The sequence below is a fragment of the Metopolophium dirhodum genome, chromosome 7, assembly GCF_019925205.1.
Source record: "Metopolophium dirhodum isolate CAU chromosome 7, ASM1992520v1, whole genome shotgun sequence".
Taxonomy (NCBI): domain Eukaryota; kingdom Metazoa; phylum Arthropoda; class Insecta; order Hemiptera; family Aphididae; genus Metopolophium; species Metopolophium dirhodum.
This window is the reverse complement of record NC_083566.1, coordinates 23,960,510-23,976,283: the sequence shown is the minus strand read 5'-3', so window position 1 is coordinate 23,976,283 and position 15,774 is coordinate 23,960,510. Positions and strand designations below refer to the sequence as shown.

The following is a 15,774-nucleotide window of genomic DNA, read 5'->3' as shown; positions in this document are numbered from 1 at the left end:
AATTTTTGTACACCTATAACAACTGGATTTTAAAAACTACTCTACGCTTAGCGAGTATATAAGTTTGTCTGACAATAAATATTTACATTAAGTAAGACAACAGAGTAGAAGGACAAAACTTACGTAATTATTTATTCTTCCGGCGAAACGCGTTACCTTCGAGTGTATAATATTGTCTAGTGTCAGAGCTGTGCATCTCCGCCAAGGAAAATGCATATCTCCGATCCAAAAGTTCAGTCTGGAAGTATTGAGATTAATGACATTTATAAAAATAGGCACCTAGCTTAATAACCAGAATGGAACGAAATATGTGAGTATTACAGTTTCTATGCGGTAAATTGAATTCAAATTTACAATTATATAGATAACGGTTTTTTTACTTGGTAACCATTTATTTATTACTTGGTTTATTAACAAATTCTAATTGATATAAAATAGTAATTAAATAAAAATAGTTTTATTGATCCCAATACTTAAAAATAATGTTTCAAAAAAAATAATAAAAAAAAAAAATTAAGAAATATCTATTAATTAATATGTATTACCTAAATAACAAAATAACTAAATAAATTCGTGTTTTTTTAAACATTTTAACGCCCCCTCCCCTCACCCCCTCTCTTACGAAATTGTATCACTTCTCCTTAGAGTAGCATAGGAGGTTATGAACACTTTAAATAATTGTGCATGTTGAAAAATCAGCCATATCCTCCTCCCCCCCCCCCCTTGACAAAATCATTTGACTCATTTAGCTACTTTTTGAATTAAGAACGTTACATTTAACATACAAAACTGTACCTACCTACATAATAGTTATCAACCTATTAACCCATCAATAATAATATATTTTTTATTGTGTACACTAATCGATTGGTGAATACCGTTGACTTCAAAAACCGCACACTTATGATAAAATACAGGACAAAACCGCACACAATTAATAGGTTAAAACCGCACAATTTTAAAAATTTTCGTATCCAAAAACCGCACAGTTGTATATATTTAAAAATTTAAAATATTTATTTGAAAAAAATGTATAGGTATATTCAACAATTTTAAATATTAATTTGAAAAAAATTTTAAAATTTCAAAGTTTGATTAGCTGAAACCGACTGCCTACGTTTTTTAAAAACTTTATACGATCTCCGTAACGTAAAAATTCTTCCCAAAATTGAAACACATTAATTTTTAGTATATTCTTGAATTGGCTGCATGTTGTAACCGTGGATGTACAATTTTTAATATAACACCGCCAAACCACATTTCCACTAATATTGACTCTAAATTTTCTGTATTTAAAATCGTCAAGTAATAAGCACTTGCCCCCTTCATTACTTTCAATAATTTTAAAATCCATAATAAAATAATTAAAAATATTAACGTTTTAACACTATATAGACGTAGTAGGTACACTAACCGACTCGAGATCGACTAATAACGAGTGACAACTAAAGACTTGATTATTGAATTGTACATATCTTATAATCTTATCTTTTCACTATTTTCAATAAAAATAGTGTGCGGTTTTAACCCACTATAAATGTACGGTAATTTGTTATACAATGACCGATAAGCTGTGCGGTTTTTGGCTATTGACCTTTTTAGGGTCAAAATCAAAAGTGTGCGGTTTTTGAATGCAACCGTAAATAATATATAACGTTAAGTTATAAATAGGACGTGGATTTAAATGCATTAAAAACAAGAAAAAATTCCTTAAAAATACGATTTAAAGCGCTTATATTACAAAGCTTAATAAAACGTCCAGAAAAATTAAAAGTCCTATTTAAACGAATATAAAATAGAATTTAGATAGACGTATAGGTAGTGTATTCGTTATATTTTGAGTTTCATTATAGCACATCAGTCAACCAGATGCTATTTAATATTTTAAGTGTTGTTTTCTATAGCTGAAAACTGAATAATTATAGTATCGAACATAATGGGTACGTAAAAAATAGAAATATAAGTAAAAAAAATTACCTTTATTTAATTGTATTTAATTTTTTTTTAATAAGTTTTTATAAAATTGACTTCAACCCATATAAATGTTCTAATTTCATTTTTCAATTCGTTGATAATATATGAAACGAATTCTTTGCATTTCAAATGTAATTTTTTGGGCAAAAATGACTTTAACCTACTATATTGTAGGTACTAATGCCTAATAGTAAAATAAATTACTTTAATATCAATATTATTTATTAGTTAACGATGTCTTTGCTCAGAATCGTTTTTCGTTTGTTCGTTTTGTATTTTAATAATTTATCCATGGATATATTATTATTACTAATAATTATAGTAGGTTTGTTTGTTCTATTTCATTAATTTATTTAATACTATACCAATAAATTATATATTAATTAATAATTTTTGAAACATTGTGTTCGAAAAAATAAAAGTAAATGTGATTTTAATTAGAGTCTTGTAATGTAACCTACCTATATGTAAAAAATAAATAAATTTAATCATAACTGTTGAACTTTTAGGGACATAAAAGGTAACACATTCGTGTATGTAGTATTACACTATTTATATATAGGTATATGTATATACCTATACGAGTATATGAGTAGATACATTATTCATAAGTGCGCACACGTCAGGATAGGCTGCAGTTGACCATTCCGTGAATATTACTTTTATTTGTACTTGGTTATACGTCCCTAATCCCTATGATATAGAATATAGATATTAGGTGAACAATAGAAGTTAAGTATGTGACACTAAATTAATAGTTACCTACCTATAACTTATAATAACGTTGTATTTGGAAAAAAAAATTAACAGTTATTAATTAAAATTGTATCTTATGACTATTATCAGTTATAAGCTATAACATATATTTCTATAAATTAAAGCAAAACATATATAGGTATATTAAGTACCTTATATAGGTAAGCTCCTATTAATTATAATTATTCTACGAACAGGGACTGGAAAAACGACGACGACGTTTATATCTCGCGTATTTTATACATTTCTGGTTCGGAACTAAAATATGCGCATACAGCACTTGGATAGCACATTTTTCGTGACATTAAATATTTATTTTAAGTCTTAAAAGTAAATTTAAGCCCCAAAAGAATATAAAAACAAACTTACTTTAATTATCGACTCTTTCGGCGGAATCCGTGACGTGTGTGAACTGCGACGCCCATGAGGAAACGCTCCAGATTACAAAACTTAGAATATTGTAATTTATGAAAAATAAAATTGTACGAAACGCAGTAAGTTTTTTGCTCATATTTTCTTTGCTTATTGAAATTTTAGAATTTTTAATCGACTGTGTCTTCTGTAACGACTTTGAGATTTGCCATAGATAAATAAATAAATGACATAGATATTATACTAGGTACGTCAATATGATGAATCCACGGATATAATATAATGCAACTTTTTATATCAAAGAGTTCCGTGTTAAGGAACAATTTGTTTATTGAAATTTGATATGACAATAAAACCAAAATAGTTTATAATTTTGAATTTGAATTATAATAATATGATATAGGTATTATTTAAATTATTATTTTAGTTTATCAATTTAATTATTGATTAAGGTGGTGAATAGATATCAGAAGCACAAGAATTTTTTTATAAGAGTATATTGTATTTTATGAATTATTAAATAAAAATGTGATGACTGGATTTTAGAGTTAACATAAAGCCAAATACCATAATACCAACTAGATTTCTAAAACTCTAAGTCTAAGAAAAAATTATTTAAAAAAACAAGAATAATTTCTATTTTACGTCACGCGGCCACACGGGTTGATCTAGCAACTGACTGCTACGACAACTGTGCAATTTTTTTAAGCATAATCCGTTTTGAAATCGTCCAGAAAAGAGTTTGTTTTAAGACTGTCTGTCTTGATAACAACTAATTTAATTTAAAGTGTATTGTTATATTATATTATAATGAAATTAATAATTAATTACAAGACATTTAATACCTATATCTATAGCCATCTAGGGTACAAACTACACTAAAAAAGGTGTAAGTATGCTAATAAAATATATGAGGTGTATAATGTATTTATGTGTATAAAAATATAAAATATAAAGATTAATAACATTATATTGTTTTAAATACTTCGCGCAAACCTATAAGGTGATACCCGGCGTATAGTATAACATGCAAAATGTTGCGTATTAAACTTGGCGTGGTGAAACGAAGACGGTCTCGCGTATTTTATACATTGCGCTTTTGGGATTAAACTTATAAATGCTTCTACGTAACCCAGTTAACAGATTGTCCGTGGCAATAAATATTTAATTTAAGTCTAAAAAGAAAATGTAAAATAGTAATAATATGAAAACAAACTTACGCGTAAGCTTCGACTCTTCCGGTGAAACCTAGCTAGAGTGCCGCCGTCGCCGAAGAAACTATCTTTATCCATCTTCATCTCGCTCTGAACTGAAACTTGAAAGTATCAAAATATTTTATAAAAATAACCTGAATACCTGATCATAACGAAATGTGTGAGTTTGTGTTAAAACTTACATTATAATGTATACGGCTCATAACTGTCGGTCTATATTGATGGCTTATTACTTATTTGTTCACTGAAATTATTAAAATTGTTTATCGTCGCCGACGAATGTCGACAATTGACGATTGCCATAGATATTATAAAATATATTATTTACTATGATAAATCCATAGAACTTTATGTTATACTAAGTATCTATGTATACAGTCTATTGATAAATATTAAACCGTATGTACTTTTACAGAAAGTACTTTGTGATCAGCAATGTACCTATTCTGGTTATCTATTTCAGTTATAGTTCGCATGCCAAATTTAACTATGCGAAACTGGTCCGCAAGTTTATAGACATTTTATTATTCGAATGCATTATCCCACCAGTTCCTCTAGACACAGTGTTTGAGAAGTTATATTTTTTTGGTACCCAATTAAATTACAATATGAATTATTATAAGTTACCTATGTAGGTACTTGTCCAAAACTCGACTACCGGGATTTAAATAAAAAAATGTGATTTATAGGTAATCTATTGGCTATTGATCTATTATAAAATAGAAACTTAACCTACCAATAATATCACGTTTTAACAAAATCGATTTTAGTTTTTGGTGTAACTTTAAGTCAAATGATCGTAGATAGGTACATGCAATTTCCCCTGATTGTTTATAATAGCATTTTCTATACACCACCAAAATATTTTGACTTGTTTTGGCTGTTTGTGGGCATTTTCAGTTTCCATTTTTTTTAGTTTTATTTTCTATAAATGTCAATAAAGTTTTAGAAGTGGGGTCAAAAAGCATGCATATTTAATAAAAGGCTCCTGATATATTGTTACAATAACAGGTGAAATTTTTTAAAATAAATAGGCACAATTTATGAACTTTAAAATTGAAAAATGATATTTCAAATTTAATAGCTAAGGTTTGAAAATTGAAAACAAAGTTCCACGTAAATAGGTTATTCTGTAACCAAAAAATCTAAAAAAATTTTTTAGAAAAAACACAATTTTTCTTATACCTAGTTATTTTATATTTTTATGATCAAATTGGACGAAATTAGATATTTAAACAAAGAAGAACGACTTTAGTTCGTGCTATACCTATTTTAAAAATATTATTCGTGGGTAATTAAAATGACTATTATTATATACAAATATGACAATAAACAAATAATAATAATTCAACTTAACCGTATCTATTCATACGTTGCAGATCACAAAGATTTCTGTAAAAAAACACACAATTTATCAACTGACCATATAGGTACTGAGTATATAAGTTTAATGGATTTATCATTATACCTAATATATTTTGTATCATCTATGATAATCGCCAATAATTATCGACATTCGTCGGAAACGATTAACAATTCTATAATAATTTCGGTGAACAAAAAAAATAAAATGAGCCAACAATAGACGGACAGTTTGTTAAGCAGTAGGTATATATAATATTAAAATATAAGTTTATACCACGAACTCGTACGTTTGAGTGCGTTCGGGTTATTTTCATAAAATAGATACTTTCAAGTTTCAGTTCGGAGTACTTTTTAAACTTGAATTATATATTTATTGTAACCGACAATCTTTTTACTGGATGACGTATCGTCATCTGGTATGTGGTGATGGAATCACTAGAAAAAATTATGTAAATAAAAATTGAAAAAACAACAAAATACCTAGGTACCTACTCAATTTGAAACTTCTAACGCAAAGACCATACTGTGTCATCCACTCACTTCCGTCGCAAGATACCTAGATTGCATTGCTATACACAATATGTTTTAATTTTCTGAATTATGTAGGTATCCTAGCTGGGCCCTATCTAGTTGATGTTATGAACTGTGAATTATTGCTTGTCAATGGATGGTTTTATAGAATGACACACAGAGTTTAAAATCACGATAATTATTATATGATAAAAATAAAATAAATCAAAATTTAATAATTTTAATATATTTTTCTTAATTAATTATATAACATACATTTTATCTATGTCATTATAGGACCATCAAGAATAGGTTTATCCACAAATTTCACGGACAAATCTTGAGATGTACCTTCAAGTTCTAATATCACTAGTGTATTGACATAATGTGATGGTCTTAAAAAAGGAGCTGGCACATAAAGTGTAACTTGAGGTCCACCAAGTGGCCAATACCGACCAAGGTTTACATTGTTTAAAAACACTACACCCTGTAAATATCGAATATTATTTATTAAATTGTAAATATGTGAATACAAGTCGACTTAACAGTATTAACTTGTAAGAACACACCTTTGTCCAGCCTGAAGTGTCCAAATAAGTGTCTAAACATTTTGTATAGTTAACTGGTAATGTAAACTGTGTTGTATAAAATGCTGGTAATTTAACACTGTTGACGTTTTCAACTGATTTGATTGAAGAAATCCATGATGTATCATTCAAAGGATATGCAGTCATTTTCCAAGGGCTTAATATTTTATTTCCGAGAATCACTTGATCAAAAATTCCCTAGAAAATATAATTAGTATGATTTTACATACAATATTTTAATTCAGTAATTATACTCAGTTGGTAGTTAAAATAAATATAATACAATCTGATTTAGTGATTGTAAATATTACCACTTTTGTTTCTAAAAAGGTAATGTCACCACTCGCCAGTCTGTATACAATTTATCAAATATTAACTTCTATGGTAACTGGTAAGCATTATATTATACTATAATACTATAGTATACTATTATAAATTATACTATTTCAGTCTCAGACCATGAATAAAATAATTTATTGTCAGCTATTATTACCTTCCTATCTTCAATAAAGTCTTCAAAATTAATCCTACCCTGATTCTCAATTAAAATGCTAAGGTTTTGAACAGTACGGTTAATGTTTAAGCTTATTGTAATATTAGCTTTCAACCGATTCATAGTACCCACTTGTACCTAAAAAAAAAATTTGAACACCCATTTTTCTAAAACTATAACTGCAATGTAACTCTACTCGATCCAGGTAAATGATTGCTCGATCTCTAACCGTGTTCACAGTTAGGTTTACTGGATTTTCAACATTTTTTTGATCATCTGTTAATGTTGTTTCATACATTACAAAACCAGTGTTAATATCTAAGTCCTCAAACGGTAAAGGAACATATCACTGATCACTGGTTTAATACGTTGAGCAACCTTTTCAAATATGCTAACCAAAGGTCTTAAATAGAATTTTCCATAGGCACCTTTGGGTGCGGGATTTGGTGATATCTCGTTTGTCACAGCATATTTCTTAAAAATAATTAATTAATAAATTGTATATGTATATTGGATAGTTAACTGTTATTAAAACTCACGGCTTCTTCAAGTGTCTGTTTAGTTTTGAAATACTTTTCAGTAGGGTCTCCAGCTTCATCCAATGGAGCATTATAATCGTATGATGTCAACTGTGGTAAGTATCCAATACTTTCTTTTGTGTCATTTGTATTCGCTCCCGATGTGAATCCAAAATTTGTACCTCCGTGAAACATATAAAAGCTAAACGAAGCATTCATTGCCAACATTACTTTCATTTGTTTTACAACATCGATGGGGTTTACTATATGTTAATATTATTATTAGTTTTCATCGGGGTACGAGAAGGGCATCTATTTTGTAAAACTGGATTACTATTGTTTCGTCTGTCTTTCCGTTAATATGACCAAAAATATGAATAATATGGCTATCGATTGTGAGAGATTAATAGCCAAAATACAAAATAGACCATGCATTTGGGACACATCCAGTGAAGAATACAGACTCCGAGACAAAAAAACACAAGAATGGATTGTGGTAGCCCAAGGTATAAATGAAAACTGGACTGGACTTAATCAAAAAGAAAAAGATGACTATAGTGAGTAATATTAATTATTAAAATAATTATATTTAGGGTTTGGATGTTTATGAAATTGCATATATATATATTTATCTATTTATTTAATTTAATGCTGACTTGGATACAAATTTGATTCATGTTCTACTGAATCAACCAATTCAATTTTTATTTTGCATATTTTATAGTTTTGTATTTGAAATGCATATTTTGGAATTTAAAAAATATTTCAGTACATTTTCAAACTTTTTTTCTAAAAACAATTTAAACAATCGAACTATTTAAACCAACTATAAAATTAATTTCACTGAGTTTATTTTTTTTTTCATTTGTGTATAACTAATACAGTTTACCACGTATTAACATAGTTAGTACATAAACTAATATATTGTAATATAAAAATTAATTTCCTGTGCATATTTTGCTGTGTTTTTAGCTTAAAATGTATATTTCATAATTTTTAGTGCATATTTCGAATGCATATTTGGTAATTTTTTTAATTAATTAATTATTTAATTCAAATCTGTAATTGAATATGCATGGATTCATAATTTTTAATAACAAATATATTTTAGTGTATATTAAATGTCTTTGCATCTGATATGGTTAATACAAAACAAATTAGTAGAAAGTAATAGGTATATAACCTGCAAAAAATAAAAATTCAATCCTTAGCTATGAAAGTTGAAAATTGTATACATTTTTAACTACCAAAATAGTTATTAAATTTTGTCAAAATTTGAACTTAAAATACTTATAAAAAAAATTGTTATATGTGAATAATTAATCCGGCAAAAAGTGGTTCAGACTACTTTAATTACAAGCATTTTTTTTCTATAATTTTGATGGCTTTAGTAGATTCGAACTATTGTTTCTTTTCCATAGACGTTGGAGCTTATGGACATGAAGGAGATCCTAATGTCTTCAAAAAGTCACCATTAGGTAAAAAGTTGGGCATTTGCCTTGCATGAAAACTTACTCAGGCCTTACCCAAGAAAAAATTTAGGTTTGAAGAAAAAAATATTTAATATGAGACTCACTCGAGCTAGACGTTATGTGGAATGCACGTTTGGAATTCTAGCGAACAAGTGGAGAGTTTTTCATACGACTATTTTAGTTGAACCTGAGTTTGCTACATTGATAGTAAAAACAGCATGTTTTATTTTTTCTAGTGACTCCATCACCACATACCAGATGACGATACGTCATCCAGTAAAAAGATTGTCGGTTACAATAAATATATAATTCAAGTTTAAAAAGTACTCCGAACTGAAACTTGAAAGTATCTATTTTATGAAAATAACCCGAACGCACTCAAACGTACGAGTTCGTGGTATAAACTTATATTTTAATATTATATATACCTACTGCTTAACAAACTGTCCGTCTATTGTTGGCTCATTTTATTTTTTTTGTTCACCGAAATTATTATAGAATTGTTAATCGTTTCCGACGAATGTCGATAATTATTGGCGATTATCATAGATGATACAAAATATATTAGGTATAATGATAAATCCATTAAACTTATATACTCAGTACCTATATGGTCAGTTGATAAATTGTGTGTTTTTTTACAGAAATCTTTGTGATCTGCAACGTATGAATAGATACGGTTAAGTTGAATTATTATTATTTGTTTATTGTCATATTTGTATATAATAATAGTCATTTTAATTACCCACGAATAATATTTTTAAAATAGGTATAGCACGAACTAAAGTCGTTCTTCTTTGTTTAAATATCTAATTTCGTCCAATTTGATCATAAAAATATAAAATAACTAGGTATAAGAAAAATTGTGTTTTTTCTAAAAAATTTTTTTAGATTTTTTGGTTACAGAATAACCTATTTACGTGGAACTTTGTTTTCAATTTTCAAACCTTAGCTATTAAATTTGAAATATCATTTTTCAATTTTAAAGTTCATAAATTGTGCCTATTTATTTTAAAAAATTTCACCTGTTATTGTAACAATATATCAGGAGCCTTTTATTAAATATGCATGCTTTTTGACCCCACTTCTAAAACTTTATTGACATTTATAGAAAATAAAACTAAAAAAAATGGAAACTGAAAATGCCCAGAAACAGCCAAAACAAGTCAAAATATTTTGGTGGTGTATAGAAAATGCTATTATAAACAATCAGGGGAAATTGCATGTACCTATCTACGATCATTTGACTTAAAGTTACACCAAAAACTAAAATCGATTTTGTTAAAACGTGATATTATTGGTAGGTTAAGTTTCTATTTTATAATAGATCAATAGCCAATAGATTACCTATAAATCACATTTTTTTATTTAAATCCCGGTAGTCGAGTTTTGGACAAGTACCTACATAGGTAACTTATAATAATTCATATTGTAATTTAATTGGGTACCAAAAAAATATAACTTCTCAAACACTGTGTCTAGAGGAACTGGTGGGATAATGCATTCGAATAATAAAATGTCTATAAACTTGCGGACCAGTTTCGCATAGTTAAATTTGGCATGCGAACTATAACTGAAATAGATAACCAGAATGGACGCATGTTTAAGCTCGGAAAGTATTTTCACGGACTGTAGAATTCCGGAATGTAAACTGTCGGACCGTATTGTCACGGACTGTATAAATCTGGAAAGTATAATCCCGGACCGTATTCTCGCGGAAAAAAAATTACGTACACCGTATAGTCGCGGACCGTAGAAATGAAATATGAAATAAATATAAATAAATATATATATATATATTTATTTATGAAATATTGTTTGAACCGTATTATGCCGGACCGTATAATCGCGGAATTTCAAAATATGCGGACTGTATTGAGTTGGATTAACATTATTTCCATTATGTACCAAATAAATTTTTGTCGTATACTCTGTTATCACTATCAGGGGAGCCTATTGATTAAGATTATCAATTATAATTACTTATCACGGGACCCAACTGTCCCCATCCCAGCCACGAGTATATGACAAGTTTCAAATATTTTTAGTTCGTTGAAATGGTCACATTGATTCTGGCGGTGATCATATCAGGCCGTTTTTTGTTTACATTTAAGTGCACAATCTGTTTTCATCATGAACTAAGATAATATAATATACTATCTTAGTTCATGATATAACAACACTGACTATCATGTTATTCATTATTATTTAATAAAATAGTTTTGCACATAACCTTAAAAAGCCCCATATCGTCTTTCTCGCTTTACGTCCTCTCTCCCCCAAAAAAGCACACGGCCCCATATGGAACTGGTATAGGCATGTCCTATCCATTCTTATATTATCTATGGTGACAACTTACCGGGAAACTGATAGGCGATGTGTATACTGTATACTGTAAGTCTGTATTGTATTATACTATATTTTAGTTAATTTGTAAATTGCATGTAAGCCAACTAAGCCAGTTAAAGTAAGGTAACAGTGAATGACGAATGTCAAAATAACTTTTAGTGAGTTCTTCATACTATTATACTTATACAGTTATTATGCCTAATCTTGTTACTACTAAAGCTTGAAACAGTATACAGATTTTACATTTCTACATAAAATCATGGTAAATTAATTTTTACAATGTAATTTTGATATAATACATTATTTCAACAATATTGTAATTCATGTTATTTGTATTGATTATAATCATAAATAATTGTTATTTTAATTTTTAGGGTAAACCAAAAACCACTGTACTAAATGCAAATCATCCAAACAGTAGAAAGACAAAGCAATTGATTAAATCTAAACACAAGTAAAATACTAAATATTAAGTTTATCGAATTATATATACCAAATATATATATTATAATTCATAGGTATTATAAATAATATCTTGAATGTATTTTTAAATGTTTTTAACATTAATAATGAGGAAATATATTTAAAAATATTTAAGTGCAAAATATGCGACAACATAATTTATGTTATTCAAGTCGCTTAAAATTTAAAATTATAGTGATATCTATTATCTAGTATTATTCAAAGAATTAATTAATTTAGTAAATAGGTTAATAAGTATCTTTAGGAAATGATATCCTTCATTAATATAATTGATTGAATTATTGCAACATAACATTGTATGTCGGGTTTTTAGGATTGCATTTCGGGACAAAAAGAAGTATGTTAATTTAGCAAAACCAAGTTCATTATGTGAAAAATTAATTTGGTTCAGAGATAATATTGATAACACAATTGAGCAATATACTCAGGAAACTCTCTCATCATTAATTGAAAAGTATGTATTTATTATTTATAATATTAATAAGAATATGATTGTTTGGAAGAATAATTAAAAATGATTTATTATACTTATTGTATTTGTATTTAGTTGGTATTTTATTCTTTGCAATGCAACTAAATACTAAGAATATTACATTTTTAAAAATTGCATGATTATGTTAGTGGTTAACATGCAGTTAAAAATGTATAATTCTTTTAAATTATATATTAGTTATAATTGAGCTTTGTTTAACATGTAATGTTTTTAATCGTTCAATAGTTTCATAAAAAATAAAGAATAATTGCCAAATTTTACATTACATAGAATTCACCCCCCCCCCCCCTCTTCCCACCCAAAAATGTAATTAAATAAAAATTGAATCTCTAATTTGTACCCTTTTTGTGCAGAAATGCTTTTTAAATCTGCTATCATTAGTAATAAGTAGAAGTAAAAAATACACATAATTTTTGGTATACTTAGAAAAATGAATCTATTTTTTTTATGTAATAGTAACATTAATACAATATTTATATGGTATAATTCATATTTTAGGTATCTTAATCGTTTTGACCATGAAGCTAGTATAATCAAAGCAAGACATAAAGATAAGGGCAATCGACGATTTGCTAGTCGGGAAGATGTCATTAGACACACAATTGAACGAGAAAGAGAAGAGTATAATACTGCTGGAATTGGTAAGTGTATAGAATACCTGAATTTAAGAATATTTCTCTGGAATGTGTTAATGTTTAAAAGTAATAAATAAGTGAATTGTAAATGTTTAAAATCTATATTGGTGGCCAAAATTGTACTATTTAGTATTTAATTTACTATATACTTTGAATGTGAATCATTTGTGTAATGGAACTTGAAAAGGAACTGAACAAACAAGTAAATATTTCTTGAGGATTCTATTGGTGACAATGTATGCCTATTTATGTGATTAAAAATATTATGCTTTTGTTATCAATTTATCATTATTGGGCTTATGTTGCAAATAAATGTTTTTTTGTACTCGTGTGAAATCTGTATCTGGTAAGGCCTTAGCAAAAAATCATATTTAACTCAATCTTCATTTAATCTTTAAAATTCCTTGAAAAATTTAATTTAGCTATTTAAGTACTTATTTCAATAAGAAATTTATCATTTTGGAATATATATAGTATATTTATAGAAGCTAAAAATTTGCTCCATAATAAATAGCTGGTACCGACATCATTAACAGGTTAAGCGCCACGTAAGGTTTACTTACCCTACATACTACTTGTCAAAATGGTTCTTATCAGATTCAGTGTGTTTGTCCAAAAATGTTTGTCCACCAGGCCACGCTCTATTTGATTTCCGTAAGGTAACATATAAAGTGAAGTTTTTGGTGACCATATGCGGCCACAAAAACAAGACTTACACATTAATTTTACTCACGAATGCCAAGTAAGCGAGGAAGCGATTTTGCACCTGTTCTAGCTTATGTTGGTGTCTTGTTAGGTATAGGTTCCACACCACGACCCTATACTCAACAATTGATCGAACTCATGTAAAGTAGAGAGAACAAAGACAATTCACTGATGTGAAATGTTCAGTGTTGATTAAATAAAAGAGAAGACATATAAAGAATACTGAGATCTTTAATTTGAGATACTTGTGTAAGTAGTAAGCCATTGATGGAATATGTTCTATTTGAGGGTGAACGTGATTTAGTAAAGGTAATTGAGTGACATTTGTCAAGATTTAGTTTGAGTCCAAGATAATCTACCCATGTTGAAAATAGATTAAGCTCACTATAACCAGCCTGGTCAGCCGTAGAGTCAACTTTCAAAAATAGTTTGATGTCATCTGCAAAGAGAAGAAACTTGGCCCTGTTAAGGTGTTGGGACAGAGAATTTATAAAAAGAGAGAACAGCAGAGGACTCGGTTAGGTTAGGGTTTCCTTGAAGAACGCCTGACGGTATGTTAGTTATGTAGGATGATACCCTTCTTACAAATTGTTTTCTGCCTGTGATGTAAGATTTGAACCATCCAAGCAATGGGTATCCAAAGCCTAGACTTTCTAATTCATAAATAAGCAGCTCTTAGTTGACCGCATTAAATGATTTTTTGAAGTCTGTGTTTATGACTGACTATTATGTCATATAGTGCTATATTAATAATCTTTAAAATGTCATGATAATAGTTATGATAATAAAATATTATAATTAATTTAATTTGTTTCAAATATTTTTTAGAAGTGCCAAATATACTTGAAGCCGGTCAATTACTGTATTTGCGCACATGGGATGGTGACATAAAGTATTTACCAAATTTTAAAATAATTCGCTTTCGTTGTTTGAATATAATTTAATTAAACCTAAATATTAAAAATACTACCATGTTATATACTAGCAATGTTGTTGATTTTTATTATTCCTAAAATATTTTCCCATTTGGTATAACATGTGTGAGGTTATGGAAAAGAACTCAAGTATTTGCTTATTTTTTGGTTTGACTTAAAATCTAAGAAGTGTTATGGACATGTATGTCTGACTAGTATCACTAACAAAAACATGTCACCGCCTGGGTCGCTTCTTATGTTGAATAAGGTATAGTTTTTCTATTTTTTTTATTTTTATTTTATACTTTAAAATGACACATTTGGTAACCACTGACAAAAACTAATGGGTTTTTGTAGTCTTAGAAATATATAATTAGTACAGGCATCTAACAAGTACCCATTATTTTAAAACATCAGTACTAAGAAGAAAAAGGTGGGTAAGTGGATGTCGCTCTGCTGTACAGTAGGTTACAAGTGGGTCAATGTAATGGATTGTGTTAAATTTGAATTCAATGATATAATAACATTGTATAAGAAAAATGATTCTGAGCGAAAACGGCCAGTCAACCTATGATATTACCAAGTATATTTGATGATATTATTGTGAATAAAGTAATTTATATATAACCTATTTACGTGGAGCCTTGTTTTAAATTTTCAATTCTTAGCTACAAAAGTTGAACATTTTATAAATTTTTAACTATAAAATAATTATTACATTTTGAATTTGATAAATGTTGTTAAAATTTGAACTTTAAATGCTTATAAAAAAAAATTGTGCCTATGTATTTTCAATATTTTTCAACTGCTATTGTAACAATATATCAGGAGCCTTGCATAAAATGTTCACGCTTTTTTACCCAACAAATAAAATTTTATTGATATTTATAGAAAAAAAAACTAAAAAAATTGAGAACTGACAATGTCCGTAAAC

The 15,774-nt window shown here is 28.1% G+C and overlaps 1 protein-coding gene and 1 pseudogene across 2 annotated transcripts; one reads left to right on the top strand and one right to left on the bottom strand.

The window, feature by feature from the left end:
• Positions 1-6,474: 6,474 nt before the first annotated feature.
• LOC132949128 (beta-galactosidase-like) lies at positions 6,475-8,627 on the bottom strand (annotated as a pseudogene).
• A 2,830-nt stretch (positions 8,628-11,457) lies between these two features.
• Positions 11,458-14,903, top strand: LOC132949421 (translation machinery-associated protein 16). Of its 2 annotated transcripts, none has more exons than XM_061020300.1 (5): positions 11,458-11,655; positions 11,985-12,064; positions 12,407-12,547; positions 13,085-13,227; positions 14,755-14,903. In XM_061020300.1, exons 1-5 carry the CDS (start codon positions 11,638-11,640, stop codon positions 14,868-14,870), a joined length of 498 nt encoding a protein of 165 aa, XP_060876283.1. In that variant the 5' UTR covers positions 11,458-11,637; the 3' UTR covers positions 14,871-14,903. The 2 variants fall into 2 exon arrangements, with proteins under 2 accessions (XP_060876283.1, XP_060876284.1); XM_061020301.1 differs by lacking the exon at positions 11,458-11,655 and adding an exon at positions 11,662-11,872.
• The last annotated feature ends 871 nt before the right edge of the window (positions 14,904-15,774 follow it).

What these genes read in the sequence shown, in the direction of transcription:
- LOC132949421 (XM_061020300.1), top strand. An exon ending in TTGATTAAATCTAAACACAA is followed by an intron (nt 12,065 to 12,406) that starts GTAAAATACTAA and finishes TCGGGTTTTTAG; the next exon opens with GATTGCATTTCGGGACAAAA. An exon ending in CTCTCATCATTAATTGAAAA is followed by an intron (nt 12,548 to 13,084) that starts GTATGTATTTAT and finishes TTCATATTTTAG; the next exon opens with GTATCTTAATCGTTTTGACC.